Source organism: Doryrhamphus excisus, linkage group LG12 (genome assembly GCF_037039965.1).
Source record: "Doryrhamphus excisus strain RoL-2023G ecotype Guam linkage group LG12, RoL_Dexc_Guam_v1.1, whole genome shotgun sequence".
NCBI lineage: Eukaryota > Metazoa > Chordata > Actinopteri > Syngnathiformes > Syngnathidae > Doryrhamphus > Doryrhamphus excisus.
The window spans coordinates 12,488,677-12,516,019 of NC_136368.1; the positions used below are offsets into that span (position 1 = coordinate 12,488,677).

The following is a 27,343-nucleotide window of genomic DNA, read 5'->3' on the forward strand; positions in this document are numbered from 1 at the left end:
AAAATGCCAAAGAAAAATTATAGCTCACTTGAGGGTTTGCTCCATGGCGTGACGTGAAGATGGTTTGAATTTAAAGTTGAGTTTCAAGTTGAAAGTTTTGTTTGACTGTTGAGGCACAACATGAAGCAGGCCTTCATTTTGGCCCAAGGTGGACTTTGGTCCTGCTTTCTGGTCAGCGTGTTGCTGTGGTGACAAGGATGATGAGGATGACAATGATGAAGTGGTTGCTAGGAGGTTACCAGGCAACTTTGAAGAACTTTGATCAGCGCGGATCATCTGGCGGCTAATGTTTAACACAGGCTCACGCATGCACGCACACACACACACATACACACAGTTCACACAATCACACAATCTCAAACAACACATTTTATTTATAGTAGACTTCTTGACTTCTGTCACGTCATCAGAGGCCACATATGCTAAAACTGAACGGTACAGGAAAAGCAGAAAAGAGAGTAAAAAGATATGTCTCCTGTGAAGCAGCTCAACAATCACCACGGTAACAACAAGATGAATGTGAATAATGCCAGGTCAGATTACCTGATAGCTGCTAAAGCTAAACAGCACGATTGAGCCTTTTTATTTTAATAAGTAATAATGATTTGATGTTGGTGTAAACATTTTCAAGGCGTTCCATCGTTTTCAACTGGGCTGTTCAGATTGTCTGAAAAGTCCAGTTAGGAGAATACAATCACCTCTATGAATGAGAATACTCACCAACACGTCTAAACAAAATGCACATTTTCATCATATTTGGTTCTACTATGAGACAAATATGTCCACATGCGCCCTTTATTTACTTGGTATTGGATTGTTACATACATTTGTACTATCACTGTAGTACCATGTGTGGTATCACACTACTACACTCATAATAATAATGTATAATGTATTATGTAATAATGTATTAATTTGTATGAAAGTGAAAGTTTATATTTTGGTTACCTTATTTAGCTACCCGAGAGGGTCACAATAATTACATAAATTAACACCTGTTCGATAGTGCCAATCAAAAGTCAACAATACCGTTCCATAAGGCAGAAGTCTTGCCTTGACCGCGCATGAGCACTGTGATGGTCTTTGCTGCCACCTCGTGGTTAAAGATGAGTACCATTATTAAACACATAAGTAATGACGCAAAAGTTTGAAAAAGTAACAATGGCAACATGCATGTGCAAAGAAAGTGACGTCACCACCCCCACTTCTGTCTCTCCCCTCTCTCTCTTTTTCTCGCTCACCCACACACCTCGACACACACACGCACACACAACAATAATGGCCAGTGTACACTGTACTGCTGCCATCTCGCCTTTACCCCGCCCTCTTCCTGCCTGCTGAGGCAGGAATGGTGCCGGGACATTTTTGCACAGTCTGGACGTATTTGTCAGAAGAGACAAGACGTAGCTAAATGTTAATTATCTTTATTTAATAACAATATTAGAACCTATATTATCAAAACAGCGCGCGCAGCGGTAAAGTGTAGCTGTAATGCTGTTTATGCACCGACAGAGGTCGCTGTTTCCCCGCCCCCACCCGCCTGCTGCGGCCATCAGGAAGCGGAAGCAGGAATGTGGGACGTCTCTGGAAAGTTTGGACGTCTTTGACAGTTGGGCAGAAGAGACAAGTCGTGTGGACCAACATGAAGGTGAGGATAGCGACACTCTCTAGGCACCGCTAAACCGCAGTCCTGACCGTGACAAGCTAACTATCACCCGAGCTAACACTAGGTTAGCTTGTTAATGACGCTTTTAATTTTTTTTTTTTTAGATTTTGACAGACTAGTTTGTGACGTTTCCAAAATGTGTGGACAAACTAGTTATAGACACTTGTTTAGTCACCGATAGCTTAGTTGGTCGCGCTTAAAAATGACTACTTTAAAGACGTTTGACGTCAGGACAAACTTCTTAATATGTCAATTATTAAACTGTTAAAGTCTACAAACTACTTAAAAGTAAGGACGAATTCGTTGTCGTTCTGAAGACTTTGAATGTCACAACAAACTGGTTGGTGACCGTGAACACTAAAAAAAATGAAAACTCGTTAGAGGCACTTGTTGTTGACTCTCCATCGAACAGGTTCAATATCGGTACGAAGTAACATTTTTGGTTTCGTAAATGTTTCAAAGACATTGTTATGTTTGCTTTAAAAGCTAAAGTTTCATATGTAGTGCACTGCATGTGTTTGTCATTGATTTGTTTTTGGTGGTCATTGTGTACAATGTGGTTGTGTTGACCTTACACCTTGTCATCGAATATTTGACATATAGTATTTCCTACTTCACTTAGGAATAAGTGGGTCAAACATTGGTTCAGCATGTCTGTTAGTGCTATAGTGTTGTGTTGATGTGCCCTGATGTGGTGTACATTCATCCCATGCCCTCCTTTACTTCTATTTTAATGTCAAGAGAATCAAAAACTATGGGAAGAAGTCCAAGGACTCTAAATTAGTATGAATTGGAATTTGTCTGTCAAAACTAATCAAGAAGACTTTTTTTTTTTAACGACAAGGCATTGTGTTTGTTTGAATCACGTGGTTGTGTCTTGATTTGTACTTACACTTTGTCACAATGACAAGTGCAGCACAGTGCTGATGTTGCACTCCAAATGGTGAGTGGTATTGGACACTGATGATTAGTTGCCATCTTGGTTAGGCACTAAATTGAAATAATTGCAGCTCAGGAGTAACCCCATAGCAGCGGAAACTAGTGAACAGACAAAGAGGAAGCGGGTAAATACTGCAACAGTCATTTCCCGTGAGTGCGCAATGACAGTAATGGATTTGGGACAGCACTACACTTTCAAAATGTGCGGACTCATGAACTACAGTGTACTTAATGATGTGTGTTGATGGAAATCCTATGAGTGTATAAGTGTATTTGTGTCAGCTAGCGTAGCCACCCTAAATTATTGTTATTTATTCTAAATTATTTAAATTATTTGTACAAATTACTGTTTACGCTGTACATTGTTGTTCATATTTGATGTAATCTATTTATTCTCCACATTATTATTTATTATTTATTATTACACGGGAGCCAGGCAACGACATTTCTTTGGCAATTTCACTGCTGTGTTATTGTGCAATGACAATAAAGAAAGTCTATGTCTATGTCTAAAAGTCTGATCACCTCCTGGTGAGCTTGGTTATATAATCCTTCTTGGCAGTGAAATTCATTCAGGAGAGCATAAAAATATCTTGAATGCATTTGACTTTCTACTAGCTGGTGCAAATGCTGTAAAAAAAATTGCCTTTTTCCTCTATGGAAGAACTGCAGTGACAAGCACCTTCGAGCTTGCCCACGCCTGATGTCTTCAGGATGCAGTGGTACTGCAAGTGCCTCCCGTATGACATTTTATTGTCCGATTAGCAAGATTAATGATGTCATGCTTACATTAAAGACGTTATATGGGCTATAGAAAGTCATGGTGGATAATAAATGTTTCTTCAACATTATATATATATTATTGGCGACATCCTCACAAACAGAAACTGGCAGAAACTGTGCAGACTGTATCTGACTCATGTAGAAAATCCTTATCTTTTTGATTTTTCATCATGAGTTTTGACTGCCTCCTCGTATTCCACTGGAGACAAAGCATGAGTCTTTCAATATGCGTAGAACTCAAAGAAGAAGACGGTAGTAACACCATCGTCCATTATGTGATTTTAGCTGTCCATCCAGTTTGTGCAGTAATGGAGAATCTTTTTGAGAGATTATGTTGGAACTGAGAGGTTTGACTATAATGACAACAATAATCAACAAAGTTTGTCCCGGTGGATTTGTGACGTTTTAAAGTCCCTGTGTTTTCTTGTTTGTGTGTACGTGTGTGTGCTCTCATGTTAAATTTGTATATGAAAATCACCCGTCCCTACATTTTCCCCACCACCGCCTCTGTGTTTCCTGGTCCTTCTCAGACAGGAAGTTGTTGTGCTGGTTGTTGTAAACACTTGTTTCCTGTTTCACACGTTCTCATTCGTTTTTTGTCTGAAGCGCATCTATTTCTGCTCCTTTGTCTCTTGTGGTTCATTCAGAGTTGTGTTATTGTTGTTGTCTTTTCTGGGTACCACGCCCACAACCAGAAGCCCTGATGTCCAATCATATGTCGTCCCCTTGCAGGTGTGTTGTTGCTGTTGATGTTACCATTGCGACTTCAGTCTCCAAGCTGGACCGCATGCTCTGACTGGCAGTCCACATGGAGAGGGAGACCGTTGGACTTGACCCTGTCCCCGCTCCAGGTGGGACATGTTAGGGCTGTGAAGCAGACCTGATGATCCTTGATAACTTCAATGCTTTGAGTCTGTATTGGATTTATTTCATCGTCAGAGCCTAGTGGGCCACCGGCCTGCAGCCTGGCCTCCCTGCGGCGCCGCGCCTGGGCCAAAAGTAGAGAGTCCACCTGGCAGGAGACGCAGAAACCAGAGTCCTCTAGCCCCGTCCAACCGGGGTACTGCAGGGGTACTGATGTGGACTCTCAGAGAACCTCAGAAGAACCAGGTGAAAATCACCACTGCCACTTTCACACACACACACACACGGGCTGTGCTGAAATTGAAAACTTCCATAAGTACACTGGAATAAGTACAGTGGACCATTTGTTAGCATCATTAAGTCATTCCAGTAGGTCCGCCTCTAACTGAAACCAAAATCAATTTATCCCATAAGAAATCATGTAAATCAAATTAATAAAAACTTCTAAATGCATATAAATTAGGGCTGTCATTTGATTAAAATATTTGATCGTGATTAATCACATTTTGTACACAGTTAACTCGCAATTAATAACATTTAATCCAGATAGAAATACATTTTTTATCTATATTAAGTAGGGGAAATCTCTTTGTGGTAAACGATTCGATGTGCAACTAAAATAAAATTTTAATGAAAAGGTATCGATTTCGGATCTATGGGCCATTATTTAAAACAATACAGTCAGCAAGCATATTTTTGTATAACTACTATTTTTCTTTATTATTAGCATATTAGCTCTTAAACTCGCCCACAAATGTTCAGTAAATACAATATGTGAGCGAGTGAGACCTCTCACACAGACACATTTATTTGTTTCAGCTCAAAATAAGATTTGTTTTATTTATTATACTGGCTTTAAATTCTAAATGTTTGTGAGTAGAAAAAGGCTATTTAGGAACATTGCCTCAATGCACGTTTCCTTCATGAAAATACCTACAAAAAATTTAAAAAATACCTAAAACACATAAAACAAACAAATAAAACATTTAATCCAAAATTTAATCCAAATTTCAAACTCAATGTAATTTTATCTGTATTTTAAAACACATTAAAATACATAGAAATTAATCATTATAGTATGGTAAATATTATTGTATTACAATAATGTAACTCTTAATTAGAAATCCCACAGTTTTTGAATGTTGAATGCGAGCTGCGAGTTGTCCTAATTTTTTGATGGTTGTTAAACGCACCGATGCACTGTTCCCGATGCACAGAGGGATGTATGGATGTATTTGAATGTATTTTCCCCCTTTTTCTTTCACCTCTTATTTGCTCCCAAGTGTGATACTATGTGGGAATACATAAAGGTAAGATTTGATGACTTTGAGTGCTAAAGTGCATAATTGTGGCACTTCGATTCTAAATCGCTAACCCTAACATAACATTAATGCCTTAACTTTGATAGCCCTTACATAAATACATATAAATGATGAATGACGGGGATAAATTAACAATTAAGGTTACTTTTACGTTCATGGAAGACGTGATTCTTCACCATAGTTCTCAAAGACGCAGTGTGATCAACTAACACCACCTTCCTGTTTTGGCATGAGATTGAATTCAATAATGTTTCAGTAATGTCTCAATATTGTAAGCCAAAATTGAGCCATTTGTCACTATTGGGTCTGGAACCAATTTTGTACATTTATGTACTTGTATGATCTTTTTCACAATATAGTACGCCTTTTTTTGTTGTATTTAACTTTATTTCTACAATGTGCCGTAAATTGGCAAATTTTAGGATGTCAAATGGCCCCCGGGACGTACTTTGGACACCCCTGATTGCTGATTTAGCAGACTTAAGCATGGTAGTGCAGTGGATACTTAGCCAGTAAAATATTTCCTTGTTGGCGCTGTCATCACGGGAATGCTGGCAGCGTGTGGATCGGCGTCTTGTTTGAACACGTCACGATTGCGCCCAGCAGCTTTGCGACTCTTTTGCCCGTCTTTGGAAGCTTCTTGTTCAAACGGGATATGTAAAAAAAAAATAATAATAAAACATAACAAACAAACGTTTGGGGAAGTAAACACAGTCCACTGGAGTGCTTGCAAAACCATTAGCCAGCATGCCGGAAGCTTCTTATGCCATAATCATTTATTTTTAAACCTGTTTCCTTAATGTCTCTCTCTCTCTCTCTCTCTCTGTCGCTCTCTCTCGCTCTCTCTCTCTCTCCCGCTCTCTCTCCTGTCTTTACTTTCTTTTAATTTCTCTGCCCAGGGCTCAGTCCCAACAAGATCACCAGCTGGCTCGACCAATGCAGGTAACTTTCATCACCCATCACCTCACGTTATCTCTGCTTTGCTACAATATGGAGATACTGCTTTGATTGACAGCTGGGATGACGTCACTTACTTACTTAATTAATGTTTTTACATCTCAAGGTGTGTGTGCGTGTGGGTTGTGTTGTGTTATCATCTGCTGACGTAGAACCAACACAGCCTTTGTCTAGATATACAACACATTAAACACACACACACACACACACACACACACACATAGGCAAGATGACCAACGCCCGTCAGACTGTGAAGACAAAGAAGAAGCTGTCAAAAGATGTAAAGAAAGGCAGAAAAGAGCAAGTCAACAAAGGAGGAGTTAATTCTGCTGAGTCAACACTGTTATCACACATACATGCACACACAGGTGTTATAGCACACAACTTCATCTTTCTGTGTGGCATGCTAAGTAAAGGAATTACTCATTACCTTGACAACGGCCACAGGACAGAGCTGCGGGGCCGTCATGGCTGCTGGCGGAAAAGCAGAAGGACGTGCAAACACTGCGGCTGCGCATGCTTACACAAATGTTGGTGCATGCGTGTGTTTGTGGAAGGCTAGCATGAAGTTTGTCCCATTGATAAGCGCGTCAGGTTGCGTAACAGCCTACTAGCGTCCAGCTCACTTGCGGAGTACTAGTCTGTCTGGGACAACTGGTCTGGTCTTGTCTGGTCTGGCCTAGTCACCAGTCCATCACGACAAGTGACCTGCTCGCGAACACCACAGCTTGCCCGAGCCTGACTGACAGGTAAGACTGGGTTAGCTAGCCTCTGCAAGGTATGGTGCTCCAGGTTGTGAGCATATGGCCTGATGATGAGGCTTATTTGACTCAAGCCTTCCTTACTGGCAGGTCGTGTGACAACATTAGCATACGCTTTACAGGAAGTTAGCCACTTTTAGCGTGCATTGGCATGGCAGGCAGGTAGCTCAAGCTGTGTGTTTGACCAGTTAGGGTGTGAGTGACAGATTTGTTGTTTGACAAGCAATTAGCCTGCAATAGTTGGAAAAGATCCTGGTGATTACAAGCACCTAACTTACTGCATTCCTTCACTTGAAGCAGTCATTTAGCAATAGCAGCTAGCCTCGACAATCAAGCTGAATGTACTGCATGCTAATGATGATGTCAGAGTAATGTCAAGTAGAAACACAGTTCCACACAGCCATGGTTTATTTCATTTGTTTAATTACAGGACACCACTGGCTGTCTCACTAGATGACCAGAGTGCGTCTCCAAGCAAAGGTAACATGTCTCACTTCTCACTTTTGACTGTTTTTAAATCGTTTTAAGCAATGTGTTTCTTGTTGTGTGTGACAGCAGGAGCGCTGAGGAACGGCTGCAGCTTTGAAGATGACCTTTCCCTGGGAGCTGAAGGTCGGTAACAACTTTCTAGCTTTCTCTTCTTCCTTCACCGACAGTCAGTCAGATTCGTTGTCACGTAGCCAGTGCTCGAGTATGAGAAGCGTCAGCGTCAGGTCTGCTAGCTAAACACCAATCGTACACTCACTTGGGCTGACAGGTGTGTTTAATGATTAAACAAGATCGCTAGTGAGCTTCTTGGCCAAGTGGTAACTTGTGAAAAATCATCTTGAAGCTGTGATGTAACTGACCAGATGCGTCTTTGATAAAACTGCCTACGATTAATTCTGTTACATTCATGTGCTTTAATTAGCGTTGCTGTACAGTGTGCACAAATAAAGACTATTATATAGCTTTCTACCTACACATATTTAGGCTGAATTTTTTTGGATAGTTCAGAATTTTTGACCTGAAGTTGTATGACATCCCACATCAGCAGGGTAGTGCATCAAAGGTGACTTATCCCACACTCTGTCCCCTGACCCGAGTTTTGGTTGGATTTTGTTGATGAGGAATGTAGTTCTGGTTAGTTGGTGGGGCCACATAAGTAAAGATGCATTCAAAAGAGTAATGCATTTGCATCAGAAAAATACCTCTTCTAAAAACAATCACATCACAATCGCTCTGCATTAATTTATCTATTTATGCGGGTCCATTGTTGCGTATCTATTCCACATTTGCGGATGTGACATGAGAATATCAATACTGTGTCAATACTGTGTTACAATGGGAATGAAAGTTCCTCATGACCAAAATCCGACCAGAACTTGGCTCACAGGACGGAGTGGGTGGTAAGTCACTGTTGATGCAATATGCTGCTGATGGGGATGTCATACAACTTTATGTTAAAAAATTTGAGCTATCCTTTTAATACTGCAATGCCTTTATGGTGAAGCTTACCTTGTCTGAACAGGACGTCACTGTGCACACATTGTAATGCTCTATAACTAGGCAGTTCTATTGTTGTTGTTGTTTCATGCTGTTTCGCGATAATGATGAAATTAGCAATTCTACAACACTTGCACAGTAGAAATAATCAAAACGACAACAATACTGGAAATAATCCACAAAGCCAGATGTAACTATCCTGGTAAAGAGTTCACACGCCATTGCAGGACATTGAAGCATTGTGAAACACTGTTGGACATCGCAAAAACTGCATTTACATGCACTACTCTTATAAGTCAATCAATACAACAAATAAGACAGTTTTAAACAAAGTTATATTCACTGTGTTCACCAGGCAGACCAATGGTAGAATGTACAGGAATGGAAAATACTTCTTTGCTCTTGCTCTCTCTCGACGTTCTACTCTTTCATGTGCTTCTCTTACCACACAGTACTTCCGGTTACCACTAAGTACTTTTACGCGTGTAGTTTTACGTGTGTCACATGACTTACAATATACCAAAGGTCAAATAATTTTTTGTGCACAGAACATATTGAACATTCTGATATAAGCCCACACATTTCTTAATAAACTAAATATATGCATAATAACAAACAATGAAAATTATTGCCGTATTATTGCCGTAGTGACCTCATCAGCGCCGGCTACACAAAAAAACAACAGAGCAAAAGTGATGGGACAAGCAAACAAGCTTGAGTGCGGGCCAGTGGGGGCCAGGAGAAGGGAGGGAGAATCGTTCCCAAGTCTAGCACAGTTCGAATGTCCTTGTGTGAGAACACTTGAGAAAAACCCCCAACCTCATCTCAGAGGCACCTTAGCCTCACTCGGACATCTCTCCTTGCAAGCGTGCATGTGTGTGGTCTGCTTCTGTGTGGAGAGCAACACAATATACTAAATACACAATGTGTGCACAATGATTGCTCAGAGGATGAATGTTTGTTTTTATTTCAACAGATACAGTGATCTGAATCAATACAAAATGTTTAGGAGGGCAGGGGTGTAGTTTGGGGGAATGGGGACCTAATATAATGGTAGTGGACCCACCATCGCTATCCTGCGGCATCTATGTTTACCGTACCCTGGAGAACTGGACTTTGTTACTTGATGGACACATACTAGTTAAAGTCGCTTGACTTAAGTTGCAGAGAGCCCTATTGATTGGACTGTTGTCATCATGCTTCACTAGTCTTGTGTGTGTTTCTTCACTCAGGCGGCAGAATGTCTGACACTGACAGTTCAATTCATGTTTACTTTTTTTGGACTCCATGTGTCCTCCAGCAGTTTTCTGCCTCTATCGAGACAAAGCGTCTGGGGCGACATTACTTCATTTTGTAAGGACTTTGCTTGGGCATCAAAATGTGCATGGTTGATACTGGGGTGTAAGACATGTTGTTACTCTCATGCCTGTATAGAGCTTGTTCAGGTTAATTGGGATGATGTTTAAAGTTCACCGGGGAATATGCAGTGATACGTACATGTAAGTATTAAAAAGAATCGCATGAAGATGAGTCCAAATGTTGACTCCAAGCATTCAAACTCATCCCACCCCACATGTGAATGTTGATTCATAGTGTCATGTCGAGAAACGTCATCTGTTTTTCTTCAACACAACATGGTCGAGGATGCGAGATGAAAGTCAACTCCAACTTGAAAACATCATATTATCATATTATATAATCTATCATATTCTTATTCCCTTTTAACACTTGTAATCACGTTGTCACTCAACACATGAACAGGTCATAGTGAACCAGCACCAGTGTCAATATACGTACGCATCACATGAGAGCAGCAACAGGACATGATTCCTCATGTTCTCTTGGAGGCATCCATACTATAGTCATTTATATCCACACTGTATCATAGTCATAGCCTGTTATAGTTTGTACATATATCTGTCCATTTACAGCTCTCTTCTATTTCTTCATTTATTTACTAATAAGGTATCTATAAATTTGCACTTCTGGTTGGATGCTAACTGATTTTGTTGCCCTGTACCAGTGACATGAGCAATAACAATAAAGTTGAATCTAATCTAATCTAACCTAATTGTCAATTAGCTGCACTGCAGTGTGATCTAGTCAACTGTAACTCAGTTTTTCCCAACTATAGTGTCTAATGACTTTTGTCGGGCAAGCGAGTAAATATAGTATATCAAAAAGATGGTAATTTCCGGTAAGGACTCAGATTTAGTATGGAATTGTACGAATCGAGGTGCAGGTTTTGTGTCGAAGCTCTCAAAGCACAACTCAGTGGAGACTAATGAGTTCATAGGTTGAGAAGTTTTGATCCCAGATGCGTGCAGAGCTTTGTGTGGAGTCTTTGTGTGTCTCTGAGAGTTCAAGTCCAGGGTTGTTGAAATGAAAACAAAGGTAAGCATGAAGGTACCTGCACAAAGATGGCAGCTTTGAGAAGATGACTTCATAGATAATAGAATGTAAGCTGCTTTTTGACTGGAGGGGCTCAGTCTACTTCCTGCTTGAGTCTAACACACGCGACTAAACAGATGCTAAGATGATACAAGAAGGATTACCGCAGTCATCATGCATCAATAGGATGGAAAGGCAATTCATGAAGTTGAGGCTTCAGGATGGACCAAGTGCTTTACCATAAGAGGCTGCTTCACCACGGGGTGCATTGTGTGTGTTGCCTCGCAGTGGTGTGTATTGTCTTTATTATGGTCTTCTGAGAAGAACACGCTGCATGCAAGGAGAAAAAAAGGATTTCAGCTTAGTGAGACGGGCTTCGACAGGCTGGAAAAGAAAACACAAGACATTCTGTATCTTTTTAAGACCACTTTGTCTTAATATGAACTTAACTTTTTAGTTACTTAAAATGCTGCCTGAACAATAATTTACCTTGAAACATATTCATTAGGTTTCCGGGATTTCATGTGGCAGTAGTTCCCAAGCTTTGCCTAAACAGAAATGAATGAATGGCAGCATCAATGTGTGAATGTTAAACTGAAACACTTTGTGGAACATTCAATGAGTCCACTCTACGGCAGGGGAGACACGCTTGGCGAGCACCTACATCCCTACTTGTTCCCCTGCCATTGCCTATACCCTGTTGGTGCAGCTTATTCTCCCTCATATCATTAGTGTCAATAAACCTGACATAATCCATTCATAAACATTTCTTGCCACTGTCAGTATCTTCATCCACCTGCAGGGCAAAATTCCTAGACATGTCATAAATACATAGTTTTTTGTTTTTTTTTTTTACACTTAGCAACTCTAGCAATTTTATATTCCAATGTTTATGACACATGCTGCAAAATGGCTGTGTTGGTAAATTTTGTTTTGAATAACTCAGCATTGTGTACTCAGAATGTGTTGTTTGTATTTTAACTTGTTCAGCTTCATTCTGTCAGAAGCTAATACTTTGAGGTATAGAGTTGATGTGATGTGATTCACTGTCAGCTTTACGTTTTGTTGGAGTTCCTCTCCCAATATCTGCCATGCTTTACTTGCTGCATTTAACGCAGCAAGATTTGTTTCTTCTTTGTCTGTTTGGAATATTTACGGTCCACCTTGGAAATCACTGCCTAATGGGAAAGTGTTTTTCCCCAAATAAGAACAAATCAGAGATTGACAAATTTTGCGAGGTTATGAATCAAGGACTGTAGGGTTGAGGAATCCATCATGACATCATAGCAAGCTCTAGACAGCATGTAGACCTGCCCCTGATATAAGCCATTGCATGATTTTCACACCTTTGTACATCTTGATGAGACTACAAATATTTCAAAGGTGGTTAGGTTTGGAATGTGATCAATAATCTCTCCAGGAAATTAACACTTTGTTTACTTCTGCCAAGCCCCAAACCGTGAAGGTGAAAGGTATTGTTTTGGTTTCGTGTTAGTTAGTTAGTTAGCAAGCGGGATTTGGCAAGAACAATGTATGTTTTCTGCTGCAGATACCAAGGAAAGATATTTTTTCCTATTCCCTTGAAAACTGTACCGTTTCGTCTGACTGTTACTTCTCTGTCAAGGAGAAAGTCGTCTGCTAAGTAACAGGGATGAGTCATGGCCCCCTGCCCCCTACAAATGAAAATGGCGCAATCTTATTTTACATCATCCTCCATGAACCATGGACAAACAAAGGCTGTCTCAAGTGGAATGCTTCTGTCAGTACAAGTCAAGTACCTGTATACTATGTACTGTACTAAGTCCTGAGTGTGCATATTTTGACAGTGTAGTCAAATCTGTTACTGTTGTTGCACACTTACTGGAAATGACTGTTGTGTGCTATGGGTTACTCCTCACCTCCATTATTTCAAGTTAGTCCCTCCCCTTCTGCTGCATAGGCAAAACTATTGACGGCATTTGAGGGCATGTCCATCATTGCTAATTCACCATTTTGACTGTTTTAAGTGCATTGAGTTACTGACTGTGCACTGCATTTTGCCATATGTCTCAGTTCGAACACACTAACTGTCATGTTCATGTTGACCTGTGTGTGTGTCTCCAGCTGACCATCTTCAATCCAGCAACAAGAAGACTGGATCCTGGTGAGTCCGCTTCTTGTCAATTCATGAAACTAGATTCCCTCTGTTCACATGCTCATTTCCTGCTACACTCCTCCCCTCAGCGGTGGTCTCGCCGCCAATCAGAAAAGGAGTCAGTACAAAGAAAAAGGAAGAAGTATGAACTCTACTGGGTCAGGCAAGAGCAGCACCGTGTCCAGGTCAGTACTTGATTGGGTGATTGATCCCCTGAAGAGCATAACTGAATAAAAACAGTGAACTGTTTTTCAACTATTTACAGTTGTACTGGTTTCTAAACGCTCAAGACCACATTCACCTGTTCATGTGGAGTTAGATTTTCCCTGTTGTCTTTTTGGTGTGTTTTTGGACAGGTCAAAACTGTTTCCTATAGAAGTTGTCCCTAAAGTCATAGTCATAATTTACACAAATAATGTGCATACCTTCAGTTGAATTTCACAGATATTGATTAATAAATAAAATAAAAAATAGGGCTGTCAAATGATTACAAATGTTAATCAAATTAATCATTTTTCAAATTAATTAATCAATTTTAATCTCCATTTGGCACTACACTATGTGTGAGATACGACAATTTTTGCCGTATTTTATGAACAGAAAGATAAATGACAGTATTTCCCTAATGCTACCCTCTTTGAAAATAGCAGAACATTTGAACACACACTAACTGCATTATTATTACTGCTTTGGAATTGCACTGCTGTTGATGTGTTGAGGTCAGAATAAAGTTATGAAAGAATGTCAGACTCTGTGGGGACGCTATTGTAGCTTTGTCTGCCGTAACGTAACGTTAACATAATAAATGAAAAAAATGTGTTACCGCTGTTAACACAATATTTTTGACATCCAAAAATATCATTCTTTACTACTGTACTATTCTTTTCATAGTTGTATAATATGTGCACCAGTGCCTATGTGTTCAGACTTTATGGGCCCCCCAGACACTGTTTTTCACCTTCTTCTCAGACTAATCATTATTGGCCTTACTGTAATACTAGTGAACAGCATCTCCTCTGCCTCATCACTTTTGTGTGTGTGTGTGTGTGTGTGTGTGTGTGTGTCTTCGTCCACAGCGTGTCCGAGTTGCTCGACCTTTATGAGGAAGACCCGGAGGAAATCCTCCTTAATCTTGGCTTCGGTCGAGATGAACCAGACATGTCCTCCCGAATTCCCTCGAGGTTCTTCGACAGCTCGTCCTCAGCACGTGGCATCGACATCAAGGTATGTTTATTGAGCATGGCTGATTTTCAGAACTTTCCATTAAGAATAAAATGATGGTACATATCCTACACTCAGTTATTAGGTGTAGGAATTGCAGATTAGCTTGAAATACAGTATTGTCTAAATGGTATTATTCCCTTGTATGTGCTACAGGTTTACTTGGGAGCTCAATTGCAGCGCATGGAGGTGGAGAACCCAGACTTCGCTCTGACAAGTTAGTACCGCCAGTCCACACCGTCGACACAACACTTGCTGCTCCTAAATGCTTAATTGCTGTCTCCTGTTCTGACTTTGCTTGTGCTGTTTGGTGGGCTCCTTCTCCCTTTTTGGGCTCTCTGCCAATTGCCTGGACAACTACAGCCAGCCAGGACAAAGATCTGTTTGTCCCTCACACACCAATGAGATCTGGCCTCTTTTGGCTGTCCTGTGTGTGTGAAGTTGCTTCCTGGCTAATTGAACATGTTTGTCCTTCATGTCCTTCTAAGGTCATGTGTTGACATCAATAAGATACCACCTTACCCTTGTTCTGACCCATTTAGAACCTAGGCTAAGTTCTCCTTTGAACTTTCATAGCTCACTTTAAACCCTAAACAGTTGATTCTTTTCTTCATGACAGTTTTATTGTCATGCTGCTATAAAAGACTCGGCCAAAGATCCCATGTAAAAGAAAAGCTGAATGAGTTGTCATTTCATTAGGTACACAGACTTCGTGTGTACTCACCCTAGACCACAAGTGGGTAAACCTTTTTACTCACGGGCCACGTTGATTTACCAAATTTGGACATTGATCAACATTGGTGAAATTGAAGACTGAGCACAAGCCATTCCAAGTTTTTCAACCTGAAGGACGGGTTTTGCTGCATCTGAGCCCCTGGTGTCATTTGGTTATCATGTAATGAAGCTTCACCTTACATGTTCTCATGAGGTAACAGACCTTAGCATCATGTTCTCACAAGGAAACAAATGTAAAGCGTCTGGAAGTCTACCTAGTCCACGCTTCTGAGATGGCCCTCAGTGAGCTGAAGTCCGACCCAGTGAGACCTTTATCGATGCTGTAACAGAGTTCTCTCTGAGCCATGATGCCCAGCAGCGTGGACTTTGTGTTTTAGTTCAAAGTGAGGTATTACTCACTAAAGCCTCCGGTTCTTGCCTGGAAGTCGTCTTCTGTTCCATGGCATTCTCTTGCTGCTCCATCCGTTCCTGGGATATGCTTGTTATGTAAGACGTATTCTCAGCAACGAAAAGACTCTTTGGAGAGGTGGACAGGGGAAAAAAAGAAGTCTCATTCCCCACTTCCTGTTTCTGCTTTGTGTGCTTGAGCCGAGTCAGCAGGACATCTATCTTGGTCACATGTCCCACAAGTTCAGGTTCTTGCTCATGTAGTTTTTGGACTTTTTTGAGTTTGAGGCTTCAGTGCCGACAATGTGATGTCAGTGAAGGCATCGGGATCTTCAGGATCTGTGCAGTGTTCCTTTTGATGACATCACAGCATGTGTTTCATAACAGACTGACAAGTATTTAGACAGTGGGGGAGGGCGGTGTGAATGCATGCTAGCCGTCATCCTGCTGGAGACGAGCTCCTCTTACACAAGCTCAGAGGAGGAAGGAAGGCCAACTGACATCTGTCTTCAATCCCAACATGGCTGCCTTTCTCAGACTGCTTTAAAAAAACAACACACACATAGCAGTCGGCATTGTGTGTCGTACAAAACCCAAAAACACCAGGTATATTGTGAACAGTGGTCCTGTGGTTGTGTTTTTGTGTGTTGGAGATTAGCGACAGTGGTGGTAGGAGGAAGCGTCTGAACTGTGGAGATACCGGAGCACTGTCTCATTCTTACTTCCTTAAATAGTGCTCTTATTTGTGTACCTCCATCCAGCACGGAGCGTACCTGACCTTTACTGGCTGACGTTTTCTCTGAGATGCTATGCAGTCTTGTCTCAATCCAGTTCTCATCTAGCTTAGAAAAAGTGGTGCTAGCCGGAACTGGTTTTTACAAGGTTGGTGAATCATAATCACAGGGCGGTACGTACCTTGGTCTTACGGTGTTATGGGTACATGTGCCTTTATACCCCTAGTTACAATACCATCTACCAGCTCTCCTTATCAAGATCATTGCTTTTCAACCTTTTTTGAGACATGGGAAACATTTGACAAATAAAAACACCTGCATCACACCACCCAATGAAAATATTGTAAAATAACACACCGACGCTTAAAAAAAACAGCTCATATGACAAATTTGTCTCTCGCTTATTGTCAAACATGCACCTGTTAGGGAATACAAAACAGATATCCTTGCAGGAATTGACAAAATACACACAAAAGCTCAAGTGCTCTCAGTTCATCTCTCCTGAAAAGTTCAGATTTAAATGATGATCTTGTCGCAGTACAATTATTTCCAAGAAATATAAGTCCAAGAACTGCTGCTGAGCTACTATATGGGTTCCTAACCCACTCAAGGCACTCAGTGGTTGAAATAAAATGACAACTTTTGAGATTTACCTATCTGACAAAGTGTAGCAGTGTAGAGTGGAAACATGTCATGGTTGGCACTTTAAGATAAGATATGCCTTTATTCGTCCCTCAGTGGGGAAATTTGCAATTTTCCACATATTATTGCCAGAGCTGCACCTTTGAAAGGAATGAATTTATTGTATTCGTATCGGGGAGCAGGTTTTCATGTGTTTCATTTCATGTGTAGCTGCTTCCTTCAGATTTTGAAATCCGCCATGCATACCACCGCTGCTCACTTGCAAGCAGCGTTGCATCGTCACACCTCTCATGAGTCAAAAACACCTTTAACTCCTCAAGCAGCTCATATACAGGAGCCAAGACTTTGCCACTCGATAAACATCGGACTTCTATATGCTGCAATAAGACTTCATGCTCCACTCCCATTTCCTCCCCGTACACCAAGCACAAACTATTTTGTGCCGTTTTTCCCCACTAATAGTCAATTCAAAAGAAAACCAACAGTTTCTTTTTGCTTTCTTCTCATCACCACTCCCACTAAGCCCTTCTTCTGGGTCAGAATTTTGTACACGGCCCAGTTCAGAGTTAGCATTTTTCCTTTTCTGATATCTATCCATCTTTTTCACAGTCGCCTCTCTCCATACTACACTAATTGTCTGATTAACAAGATCATTAGATACGTGCTGCCATCTAATGGGGGAGTATTTAATTGCTCCATGAGATAAAATGGGCAGATTTCCCACCACACACTAGACAATCTCTCATGGGACACTAGAGTGCCACGGCACAGTGGTTGAAAAGAACTGACCTTAGTGGGCTGATTTTTCTCTTGTCTCTTAGGTCGCTTCCGTCAGATTGAGGTCTTAACCACTGTTGCCAATCAGTTCATCCAGCTGTACGGTCATGTTTCTGGTCAGCCGGTCCAAAGTGTCAGCAGCAAGGATCAAGGTAACCATGACAACCACCAATGACTATCAAGTCCTCAAGATGCCTCTTTTTGGGGAAAGTTTTGTCTTAATTGATATGTACATGCAGGAGGAGAAGGAGGGGGCAACGGCGTCAAAGAGGAATCGCCTCCTCCTCTCAAGAGGAGAAACTCGGCTCTCAATGCTGCCAAGTTGCTGAAGAAAACCCTTACCAAACACAACCTGCTGACACCGTCCCCTGAGTTGTCGGCCACCCGAGCATCAAATCAGCCCACCAACAAAGGTCAGCCCGATGATGACCTTGCAAAAAGCCACACCAACAACGGGCCTGCTCAGGACAGCGACACTGCCGAGCATGATCACCACGCCGACTCAGCCAACCAGAAGCATGTTCGCAAGAAGGACAGTTGCTCCTTGGCGACAGTTACAGAGGAAACCAACGGGGACGGAGAATCAGAGCGCCTGACAGAAGACGGGTCAGGAGAGAGACAGAAAGACATGCTGACATTGCTCATGGACAAGCTAAGTATTTGGATGTCTTTTTTCCCAACAGTCCTGAACCCAACAGTAAGCATCAGCCAGAGTCACCTGACTCTCAGCCAGCCAATCAGAGAGCAGACGAACAGACGACCAAAGTGGACGAAATGAACATCATCTCTACCACTGACAAAGCTCCTCCCTCTCTAGCCCTGCCGCAGCTTCTTCATTTACGTATAGAGAAGGCAGACTCCTTTGACATGGAGGAGGTAAGGGTCCTACATGTTCGGCCATACGAGTGTAGCGTGGTATGAATGTGCCATGTGATGTTTTCTCCTCGTTGTCATGTGGGAAATGAGCAAAAGACTGCACAAACATAGGTTTAAAAAATTGTGATCTTTAGTCACACTGAAATGCGGTCTAATTTCTTTTCTTTTTCTATTTTAAACTCAGATTCTGAGTAACGAAGACGAGGCTCTTCTATCCAGAAGGTCCATGAAGTCAGGTGAAACGAGATGTCACTTTCCAACCTGTGTGTACATGTGTGATTTAAAAGCTAATAGTCACAGTGACTTGGTGACAAGCAGAGTAGAAGAGAACATTTCCATGCTGTAAATCTGTTACATAAGTAAAACTATAAACATGTTGGACAGCCTCTCAGTGACTTTCATTAGCACTTGATGCCTTGCAGGTCACACATGATTTATTTAATCGAAGACCAGTCCTTGCTCTCTGGCTCTGTCTCATTTTTAGCGCTTAAGTACTTAGTAGGGCTTTTCGTAGTCGAGGCTGATTGTTCGATTTTGACCATAGTCAACTAATTGGTCAATGTTGGTGTTTTTTTCCTGTTCTAGAGCACAGCTAATAGGGATACCTACAAATAAACAGACCTCATTTGCGACTCTTTCCGCCTCAGAGTAAAAGGCTATATCACCCAGATAAAAAAATAAACATTGTAGGTGTCCAACAACAGTACCTTCATATACTGTATTTAGTGACAAAGAAAAGCAAGATGAGCAAATCTGAAACACTGTCACCGTTGACAATTGGGCATATCTGTCATCAGAAAAGTAGGAACAACATGGCTTGAGAAATAACTTGCTAAAACTCTGTTAGCAACCTAATTTCTTGGATTAAAATATACAGATGGGATATAAAATTAAGATCATTTTAACCTATTGAAATTGTTCTTAAATTGTTTAAATAGTGTTTACATATATACTATATATATTGCAGTGTAAATTGATTTAGATATAAGCTGCTGAAATACCAAAATACTTTTTTTTTTTCTCCTTTATTTGGGCAAATATATGAATCATTACAGTGCATTTCTTACATCAATCAAAATATAACTTTCCATTTGTATTCAACTATCTGATTCCAAGCCCAAAAGGAGTAGGCTGAAGCAAAAGCTTATAAATGCCTACCCCTTTTTACAAAATATAATCATGTTCATACCACAGTCTTGTTTCCCCTGTTATTATTATCATTGTAATATTATTATTATTATCATTATCATTATTGTTATAATCTTTATCATTATAATCATCATTAATATTACCATTTTCATCATTATAGTTAAAAATTTTGTGATTTTTTTATTTTTTAATTATTTAATTTTCCAGACTTCATTGCTTCTTGTAGAGTGCTGTATCATTTCATCTGTTATTTTCTGAAATCCACAGTCTTTGTGTGTCGATTTATTAGCCCACTTTTTTGTGACATTTACTTATTTTCTGGATTGCATGTGTCTAATCTTATGCATTAAAAAACAAGAATTTGAGACTGTGTCTGGACAGGTGACCAACCCAAACATCAGTATCTTCTTGTTAAACCCTACCTGAGGTTTTTAGACGTGTTTATTAGTTTGTGTGTGTCTAGTCTTGTGCATTAGGAAGCAAGGTTTTAGGTCTGTGCTCAAACCAATTTTTGAAGCAATGATGTCTTGCTGTCCATTATTACTATTTTTTGTAAAGTAATAATTAATAATAATTAATGATAATAATAATGATAATCACTACCACTATATTTATGTATGTTAGCCTAGGTACCTCTAACAATTTATAGTTGTTAGAGGTATATTTTATAGTTACCTTAATACAAAGGTATTAAGGTAATATTCTTACATTTCTCATATCAGTCAGAGATTCCAGCAGAGATGACAAGACAGTAGAATGATCACTATTAAAATACCATTCCCACTTATATTTATAATCAGACACTTAGCTTGTACTGTGGTGTGGTGGTGTGGTACTTCTACATTTGATGATTTGTTCAGTACCTTTTATGAGTCAATAAGTGCGTGTTGACAGTCATCCTGGTCTTCAACTTGAGCGATTATCTTATTAATGTTTAGTGAGTGTAGGTCTTCTGTTTAAAGTTAAACACACATCATTTTCAGTTCTGGAGTAACACAAATGCTTAGTAGCAGCTGTGGGCACCCCCATGTAATCACCCCATGTGTCAGAAAGGTACAGTCTGGATCACATGATGTTTTCATACGTTTCAATGGCAAGGTTGATAGTCAAATCAGAGTCCTCCGAATTGAATCCTCAAATCTTCAATTATTCTAAGACAGTCTGATTTCTTCCACTTCCAGCACTCAAAAGTGGGCAAATTGAGACAGTCTCTCTCTCTCTATCTGTCTGTCCCTCTCGCTCTCTCTTGCTCTATCCCTCTGCTCATACACCACACTGACACCTGCTGGAAAAATCCAGAACAAATCCCAACATTTTCCAACGTGTCCCTCCCACAGACCTGCTGAGGACAGCCAGCCAGCATTCTGACAGCAGTGGCTTTGCCGAGGAGCCATCTGTTGACTCCAGCAACCTCAAGGTCTATGTGAGCTTTAATTGTGTAATACTGTAATAGTAACTTTAGGTGTGTACAGTATGTGCATGTAGACGACTTCATGATGTTGATGATGATGATAATGGTTGCTTCAGGTGCAGGAGAGTAGTGACAGCTGTGACAGTGAGACTACGGTGACATCACACCCTTCACAAGATGTCTCCACGCCCATCGCTCTGGACCAACCGGTCTTCGTCCTGCCAGACTGCACGGCAGAAGTGGCAGAGCCTATTAGTGCATCTGAGGCTGTTGGGAATTCCCAGGAAGAGGATGAGTGTGATGGAAATTCCGAGCAGGTCCCGCAGTACACAGCCCACCAGCTCCCCAAGAACTGTCCACAGGATGAGACCCAAGATGTAGAGCAGGGTGGGAGTAATCTGGTACCAGAATCTGAACCAGAACAAAGTCAGAACCAGGAAGAGGCTGCAGTTGGTACAGAACCTTCCCAACAGGCTGCTGACGGGGCCCAAGTAGACCCTTCTTTTAGTCTCCCTGCTTCCAACTCTCCTATCCTAAATGCACTAAGCCGGGCCAAACAGCGGCTCGGCTCCCATTCCAGTGATCGGTGTCCAGTCCCAAGCAGGAGGCGGCTCAGAGGCGGACACCCCCTGCACAGGTCATCTTCCCTCCCCTCCTCGTTGCTCTCGCCCTCCAAGGTGGTGTCATCTGTCAAAATTGAGTTCGGGCGGGGCCAGACGTCTTGTAGCCAGCCCCGCTACGCCTTCCGGTACATTCAGGAGCCCACGGGAGACCAAGAGACCACTGCCTCGTCCACCTGTATCTCCACTCTTGTCATTAACCACTCCTCCAAGTCCACAAACCAATCAGCGCTTCTTGCAGAAGACTGTGCCCCACCCAAACTTACCCCCCGACACCTCATCCACTCCTCATGCTCACTAAGAAGATGTGCCAGTCCTCCTGTAGATTGGCCAGCAGCGCGAAGTGCCCAAGCCCGGATCACTCAGAGCGTTCCGGATCTCTCGTCCAACCAGGAGCAGTTTGGCCGCTTCCAGCAGGGCATGACTCCTGATCAGTCAGTCATGTTCCTTTCCCCCAGTCCAAGTCCCAGTCCTAACCTGAGACAGGAGACCCCTCTGTCCGCCCCCCATATCAACCCCTCGTTCCTGTATTCCACGCCTTTTCATCCTTACGCCAGCCTCCCAAACCTTCATCACCCCCATCATTCCAGCATGCCCAGTCTCCTCCCCCAGCCCACCAACATATCCCACCTGCACCCTCTGCACCCACCTGCCATGGTCACACCCCCCCAGTACACCAGTCTGTGGAACCTTCACCCAGGCACTCCCACATTACACCACTTCCATCCTAACAGTTATCAACTGTACCACTCGGCCCCTCACACCCCGCCCTACCTTGGTTCCCATGGCTACGACATTAACCAGGACCACATTCTGCATCGGGGGAGCGCGCCTCCAGGCCCAAGCTTCCTCCCAGGTCCCGGCCTGGGTCTTGGCCCCCACCCGGGACTTATCCCAGGTCTCGGACCCCACCCTGGTTTGTCCCCAAGTTCTAGTCAAGTCTTGTCCAGTACAGAGATGCAGCTGAGGAGAGTTCTACATGACATCAGAGGGACAGTTCAGCGTCTAAACCAGGTTGGTCATTGCTGGTCCATTATTGTCTTTGTGTCAGTCTTAGTCATTCTCCCTTAATAACAACAACAATGTGGTGTACTTGTCCTAACATCTCTGTTGTTCACACATAGAACCAGGACGAGACATCTGATGTGTTCACTGAACACAGAGCGTCAAGCCAACAGGTACAATAGAAAATGCTGCACCATTTAGATGGAATGCACCTTTTAGATGGAGTGCAGTGGAGCGTACCCACACAGATATGCAAGCCACTGACGCTCTTTCATAACTTCATTCTAACATGAACACATAAACAGCAGTATAATTCCAAGTCTCCAACTCACACCTGTCTCTAGTCCATTCATCCTGGAACCGACACTACCTCATTTTCATGACAAAAGCGTGAGATGCTTTCAGGGACATTCCAAACATCACAAAAACGGCTTTATAATCCATGTGTGCGTAAATAAACAGGAAGGTAAAGAAAAACGTGAAGTGAATATTTTTACCACTTAGCTCTTAATTCGGATGTATACTGGAAAATACACTGAAAACAAGTACATTTACCTTAACTTACGTGGTGGTGTCTTTGAACGCAAGCCCTCCTTGCTCATAATTATACAGTTTAAAGTGTCGTTCAAATGTTCAGATTTTTAGGTATGTGGTATCTTTTAGCCTGATTGAGATTCAGTTTGGAGCTGTTAATAAATACAAATATATATAACTCGTCTCATCTTTCTGTTAATTGAATACAATAAAATTTTACATATTTCAGACATACTAGTGGTGATTAATCATGATTAATTATTTAAAATGGATTAATCTGATTATTTTTTTCATTTGCCACCCCTAATAATATTCATTCATTCATTCATTTTCTACCGCTTATCCTCACGAAGGTCACGGGGGTGCTGGAGCCTATCTCAGCTGTCTTTGGGCGAGAGGCGGGGTACACCCTGGACTGGTGGCCATCCAATCACAGGGCACATATAGACAAACAACCATTCACACTCACGTTCATGTGCTGTCTTTTAGTCACTTGCTGACCTCCAGCAGAAGAGACGGAATCTCAGCTTGTTCCGTACGCAGATGATGGACCTGGAGCTGTCAATCATCCAACAGCAAGCCTTGGTCTACAAACACCTAAGTCCAGCTGACAGGTGAACCAGAACTCTGTTTGCATCTTTCTGTGTAGCGGAGGGCTAACATGTTAGATTTGAGAATCATATCACTGTGTGTGTGTGTTTGTGTAGGCTGGAGGTGGAGCACCTTCAGTCTCTGAGGTCAGCTGTCAGAGATGAACTCCTGGAGCTGGAACAACAGCTGGAAGACAAAGTGATGGAGCTGACGCATAATGGGCCAAGCAAGGTACATGCACATATGCATGCACACCTACACGGACACATACACAAACAAAATATTGTGAAAATTGCAGCACAACAAGACAGTAAATGTTTCATTTGTGTTGTCAAGCTAATTGGGGACTAACAGCACCTGCTTTAATGTTGTCATTCTTCCTCATAATTGTCAGGGTCTCTATGGTTGTAGCAGTATTGAGAATTTGTGCACAACATCTACACTAAAAGCCATGGAGCCGGTCAGTACACATCCACACACTTTGTAACAAACACCAAAGAATACTATCATCATGTGTGTGGTACTGCTGCTATGCACAGGTGTCAGATCTCCTCAGAGAGCAGTATCTACTCCAGTCACAGCTCAGCTGTGATGACAACACCCCCTCGACAGCCTCCTCCTCGCCACCTACCAGTCACACACTGAGCGGGGCTGTCGAGCAGAGGCCGGGCGTGTACCGGGCTTCCATCAACATCACCCCCGCCCCGCCGCCTCGACCCATCAGACAGGCGGAGGTAGAGGAGGATACAGAGGAGGGGACGGTAGCCTTGGGTGGAGGCAAAGAGATACTACAGGATGAGGAAGAGGTGCAGGCTGCAGGAGTCAAGGGGGAAAACCTGCAGGACCTCATCAGAGAGGTAAGTGAGGTTGAGTCGTATTTATATTGAGCTGACTGTCATTCAAATTTTCAGCTAAATCCACTATTTGTACATCAGATTAGGGAAAGTGTTGCCCAGGAGGTCCGACGGGAGATCTTCAATGAGTTGATGGCTGCTGTGTCACCACGGCAATCGCCACTGCCTGCTGCCAGACAGTAGCTTCTGCGGCAACACCCTCCACTTCAGAATGCACCACCACTGCCTGTCTGTATCACTGTAAGAGCAGCCTTAATGGTCTGCAACACTGAATGTCTGTAACACTGCATGGGATAGACTCCCACACCCGCCTGGCCCTGGAGAAGGCACTGCAGGATGTGGGCCGGTGCTGAGCTAAAGCCTTAACTTAAAAAAACATAATAAAATCAAACCACTGTCAGGAAGACTGTGACCAGAACCAGGACCTGTCAGAATGACTGTGCCTTCATCTCACTGCAGTGTAAAATTGCAAAAATAAGTGATCATGTTGCTCATCTCTTTCATTATAAATGAGGGATGCAGCCAGCTTGTTTCTTTTATTAGTGATTAAACAAGCAAACCACCTAAAAACAGCAAAAAGGAAATAAAAAGTTGACCTGTTGGTACTAATAATGGTAAGAATAATTACAATAGTATTAATTAACTAATAACACAAAGCTGACATTGGGGTGTAAAGATGTTTAAACTGACATACTCTGCTATTTGGATCAGCCCAGAGCACACTAATAAATACCTGTAAATAATCACTATGTGATAGAGGTGTCCAAAGTGCGCCCCGAGAGCCATTTGCAGCTTGCTTTTTATTATTGTGCGGCATAAAAAATCCAAAAGGCAAACAAAAAAAGCACAAAGACAACAAAACAATTGACACTAATGATAATATAAATTAACATAAAGTTTATAGTTATGTGTACAAGATAAGAAAAATGGAAAGCATCGTTGTGATTTGTCAATATTCAGCTCTTTGGAAAAAGTTGGACACCTCTGTTAAAAACAAAATACAACTAATGTCAACTTTCCTTCACTGCACTGGGCTGGAGGCTCAACAACAACAACAACAACAACAACAACAACAACAACAAAATCTCATTGTCACACTTCACAAAGCCAAGAAATGGATTGTGTCCGTTAGAGAATGTTTACATTCAGCACACTTGTGCCTTCATTCCAATACTCATTTCACTCTCAGCCACCATCACCCTTCATCATCATCACTGCCTTGCTTGTACTAGGAACAATCATAGAGGACTTTTTTTTGTTTTCTTATGCAGTAAAATGAACATTTGTTTAGGACTAAAAATGCCACTGCTTGAATGTTGAATGTGCGTATGACACATAGGAGTAGCATCGGTGTTAGCTGTTAGCTACCCATAACTACATTGGTGATGGTGGTTGTTGTTGCACATGCATGCTACATGTTAAGGCCAACAAAATTTGTGAATATAAACAGTAGCGGGCTGCACGGCTGATGAGTAGTTAGCACGCAGGCCACACAGCTAGGAGACCTGAGTTCAATTCCACCCTCGGCCATCTCTGTGTGGAGTTTGCATGTTCTCCCCGTGCATGCGTGTCTCCGGGGACTCTGGTCTCCTCCCACTTTCCAAAAACATGCTAGGTTAATTGTTGACTCCAAATTGTCCATAGGTATGAATGTGAGTGTGAATGGTTGTTTGTCTGTACGTGCCCTATGATTGGCTGGCAACCAGTCCAGGGTGTACCCCGCCTCTCGCCCGAAGACAGCTGGAATAGGCTCCAGCGCCCCTGTGACCCTTGTGAGGATAAGCGGTAGAAAATGAATGAATAAACAGTAGCAAACTGAAACATATCGATCTCATCACCCTAGAATCAATCTGATACTGATACTACTTTTGGTATTGATAATAAAAGCTTAATATGCTAGCGTGCATGCTAACCTAGCCGCCGATTGAACAGCTAACTGGCCCATTTGTCAATTGGACTTCTTTTGAAAGAAAGGCAACGACTGTTTCAACATTTTAATATCTGGAATTGTTGATAGTGATGGTAAGCTCATGTGAAGGTGTGCGGATGTTGTCTTGGCTGATGGTCAAAGAAAGCTGTGAGGAGCCTCAGATGTGTCATAAGCATGTTAGCTCCAAGCTTAAATAATGCATTTATAAAGGGATTATAGTGGGTTTGTCATTTTAGGACAGGCCACGTTACGACGCTTCCATCCATCATGTCTCATGGCTGGTGAATTATGTGTCACTCACACCTATTGAATGTCGAACTACATTGCATTGCCTCTTTGAGATTTTGGGATCATTAATGCTCGCTTAGAATCATCATCCAGTTGATTCTTTCACTGTTCCTTCCATTAGTGCCAAGCTCTTCTTGCACCACATTTGTTTTTCTTTTATTTTGTGGTGCACGTCTAATCATCATTTGACCTTTGGCCTCATTTTCCCTTTTGCCTTTTACTGAGCGTGTGTGTTTTGTACTGCCGGTAACACAATGCGGGGAGGGAGCACTCATTACAGAGAAGAA

General features: G+C 41.9%; 1 protein-coding gene across 5 annotated transcripts; it reads left to right on the forward strand.

The window, feature by feature from the left end:
• Window positions 1–1,475: 1,475 nt before the first annotated feature.
• Window positions 1,476–25,905, forward strand: itprid2 (ITPR interacting domain containing 2). Of its 5 annotated transcripts, none has more exons than XM_058082047.2 (22): window positions 1,478–1,648; window positions 4,121–4,239; window positions 4,328–4,498; window positions 6,474–6,516; window positions 7,723–7,772; window positions 7,848–7,904; window positions 13,272–13,311; window positions 13,392–13,487; window positions 14,379–14,526; window positions 14,680–14,740; window positions 17,843–17,950; window positions 18,038–18,404; window positions 18,482–18,674; window positions 18,859–18,910; window positions 21,161–21,240; window positions 21,351–22,868; window positions 22,979–23,032; window positions 23,883–24,007; window positions 24,101–24,215; window positions 24,379–24,444; window positions 24,524–24,841; window positions 24,920–25,905. In XM_058082047.2, exons 2-22 carry the CDS (start codon window positions 4,197–4,199, stop codon window positions 25,019–25,021), a joined length of 3,807 nt encoding a protein of 1,268 aa, XP_057938030.2. In that variant the 5' UTR covers window positions 1,478–1,648; window positions 4,121–4,196; the 3' UTR covers window positions 25,022–25,905. The 5 variants fall into 5 exon arrangements, with proteins under 5 accessions (XP_057938032.2, XP_057938030.2, XP_057938031.2 ...); XM_058082048.2 differs by having other exon boundaries at window positions 7,851–7,904; XM_058082049.2 differs by lacking the exon at window positions 24,379–24,444 and having other exon boundaries at window positions 1,476–1,648.
• Window positions 25,906–27,343: the final 1,438 nt, after the last annotated feature.